Source organism: Nansenia antarctica, assembly GCF_963989245.1.
Source record: "Nansenia antarctica genome assembly, chromosome: 17".
In the NCBI taxonomy this organism is placed as follows: Eukaryota; Metazoa; Chordata; class Actinopteri; order Argentiniformes; family Microstomatidae; genus Nansenia; species Nansenia antarctica.
The window spans coordinates 785,768-788,652 of NC_137687.1; the positions used below are offsets into that span (position 1 = coordinate 785,768).

Consider the following 2,885-nt stretch of genomic DNA (forward strand, 5'->3'; position numbering starts at 1 on the left):
TTCTATACCCTTTGTCCATCGTGTTTGGAATAGCAAGACACCTTGAAAGCCACACATGTTCGTACCATCGTTTTAACGACGCATGTCTTCCCTACATGGATTAGCAGACGCGTTAAACCAAACAAACTGGAATCGGAGCAAAACAATCTCTGCATAACATAGTCGTCATGTTTTTCCTCGTTCCTTTACGCGAGTAAAGCGTGTAAGTTGTTCTCTCAGTAAACAAACAGGATGTCAGAACAACAACAGCAGCAGCTACAGTATCTGTGTGTTCCAGCAGCCAGGAGTCCCACCGGGCGTCATGAGGAGCCAGGCTCTGTCTTACCTTGCCAACGTAGAGCGGCTCGTTGCCAGTGTACTCCTCCAACACAAAGAACTGGTTCCAAACCCAGCTGCGTTTGGGCCGGCGCAGGGTCTCCCAGGGGGTCTCCCCGGGGCCTCCTCCCTCTACCCGGCTCTGGGGCTGGGGCTGGGGCTGGGGCTGGGGCTGGGGGTGGGGTTGGGGCTGAGGCTGAGGGTGTGGCTGGGGCTGGGGCTGGGGGTCGGGGTGGGGCTGGGACTCCTTCAGCCCCCCCAGATCAGAGCTCAACCCCCAGCAGCCCATCTTCTCCCGGAGGGATAGCAGCAGCAGAGCCAGGAGAGTAGCGGCCCCCCGCACCCCCGAGTCACTCCTCCACAACCTCATCTGGGCCGCCTCCTCCCTCCCTCCCAGAAACACACTGGCCAGGAGAGAAAACAGAAAGAAGGAGAAGAAGAAAAAAAAAAAACTGAAAAAACCCGACACAGTCAGCCAGCCGGGGAAATGTCAAAACCCTCAGGGTGTTGTTCACACTGTCTTGACCCCCGCGTCTTTGCCAGGAAAACAAGAAAAAAGAGAGAGACAAGACACGTAGACCCCTGAAGAGAGAGAGTGGTGCCGAGTGCCGAGTGCCGAGATTCAAACGCTGTCAAGCTTCTCTGTGTTGTTGTTGAAGAGGCGCCGGTCGTCCTCCTGCGTGTTGATTAGAGACAGAAGGCGTGGTAATTCCCTCCACTTTGGAGTCGCTGGGACGACATATAGACGTAGATGGAGCAATTGGCACCTATCAGAGAGAGAGGGGGGGGGGGGGGGAGGGGGGGGAGAGAAAACGCCATCAGCAAAATTGCTCTGGGGTGACCGCAGTCACTTCAGACAGCAAGTAATGTGCTTGCTGATGCAACGATAATGACATTTTTCAACCAATGGTGAAGAAATTGAGACCAAAATTTCGTAGACAGTAAATATGGTAAATACAATGAACACACGATGCCCTTCAGGGTCTAGTGGATACACACCCATGAGACACCTGATGTTGTCATACACAGAGACCTACATTTATATTTCATATAATTATAACTAACTTAAAATACGGTCAAATGTTAAGAAGAATATGAAGGAGAAATAATGACCTGGCTCTTCAATGTTTGTTTGTTTGTTTGTTTGTTTATTTGGATCCACCATTAGATGCAGCAGATATGCAGTAGCTATTCTTCCTGGGGTCCTCATACCTTCATACTTTCAAACTATTTTTCATCTTAAACACTTAAATACAGACAATACACTTCCATAACATTCATACATACATACATACATACATACATACATACATACACACATACATACATACATACATACATACATACATACATACATAAGCTATATTATTTAAATGTTTAGTTGAAGACAACTTAATAACAAAATAAAGAAAAATAATACAGAAAGAAAAGTGGAGACAAAAAACATAACTCTCCTTACCCTTGGGATCACAAGATAGCTCAGTTCACCAGTGAGAAACACTTCATTGTTTTCAGGGTATCCCGTATGTAAACAGATACATCTTTAATTTGTTGTCAAAGCGACTTCTGTTGCTATCTGAAACTAAAAAGCTTGGTAATGAATTCCACGCCACCGTCGCTCTGTGGTGAACCGTTGCTTTTGCTACATTTGTTCTGCATGGAGGCAGCCTGAATCCACCTTCTGCTGCCTGCCTGAGTACAGTACTGATATTCATCTGAGAAGAACGTTAGTTTATTATAGAGTACTTCTGGGATGTACACAAAGGAGAAGGAAAGACATTTCTCAAAAGCAAAGAAACGATATTGGGATGTTGGGGAATAACAATCACGGTGAGTGCACCCTAACCCTCTCAGCTGAGTTCCCATTACCATGGCGATACCTTTCTAAGGTCATTATCGTGTCACATTACCTTGTGTAAGGACACGGAGTAATAGACGCATGGTTCTCCACTCAACTAACAAGGCACATCATGTGTGTGGCAAGACCCTCATCCCCGAGATTAAAAATAAATCTCACCTGTCAGCAAGCGTGACGGACCGCGTCTGCTCCTGACCTCTACCCCTGTCAGTCTGTTTGCACATGCAAGGAGATCTCTCCATCCCTCCCTCCATCCCTCCCTCCATCCCTCTCTCTATCCCTCCCTCCATCCCTCTCTGCATCCCTCCCTCCATCCCTCTCTCCATCCCTCCCTCCATCCCTCTCTGCATCCTCTCTCTCCATCCCTCTCTCCATCCCTCCCTCCATCCCTCTCTCCATCCCTCTCTCCATCCCTCCCTCCATCCCCCTCTCCATCCCTCCCTCCATCCCTCCCTCCATCCCTCTCTCCATCCCTCTCTGGATCCCTCCCTCCATCCCTCCCTCCATCCCTCTCTCCATCCCTCCCTCCATCCCCCTCTCCATCCCTCTCTCCATCCCTCCCTCCATCCCTCTCTCCATCCCTCCCTCCATCCCTCTCTCCATCCCTCCCTCCATCCCTCCCTCCATCCCTCCCTACATCCCTCTCTCCATCCCTCTCTCCATCCCTCCTCCATCCCTCTCTCCATCCCTCCCTCCATCCCTCCCTCCCTCC

The 2,885-nt window shown here is 49.6% G+C and overlaps 1 protein-coding gene across 1 annotated transcript in view; it reads right to left on the reverse strand.

The window, feature by feature from the left end:
- Nucleotides 1–2,885, reverse strand: part of LOC308172751 (cadherin-7-like) — a gene marked incomplete at both ends in the record, with an annotated part of 141,721 nt that overhangs the window by 119,436 nt on the left and 19,400 nt on the right. Inside the window, one exon of the mRNA XM_080547702.1 lies at nucleotides 326–487. Within this exon, the coding sequence (XP_080403828.1) occupies nucleotides 326–487 (162 nt within the window). The remainder of the gene's footprint in view (nucleotides 1–325; nucleotides 488–2,885) is intronic.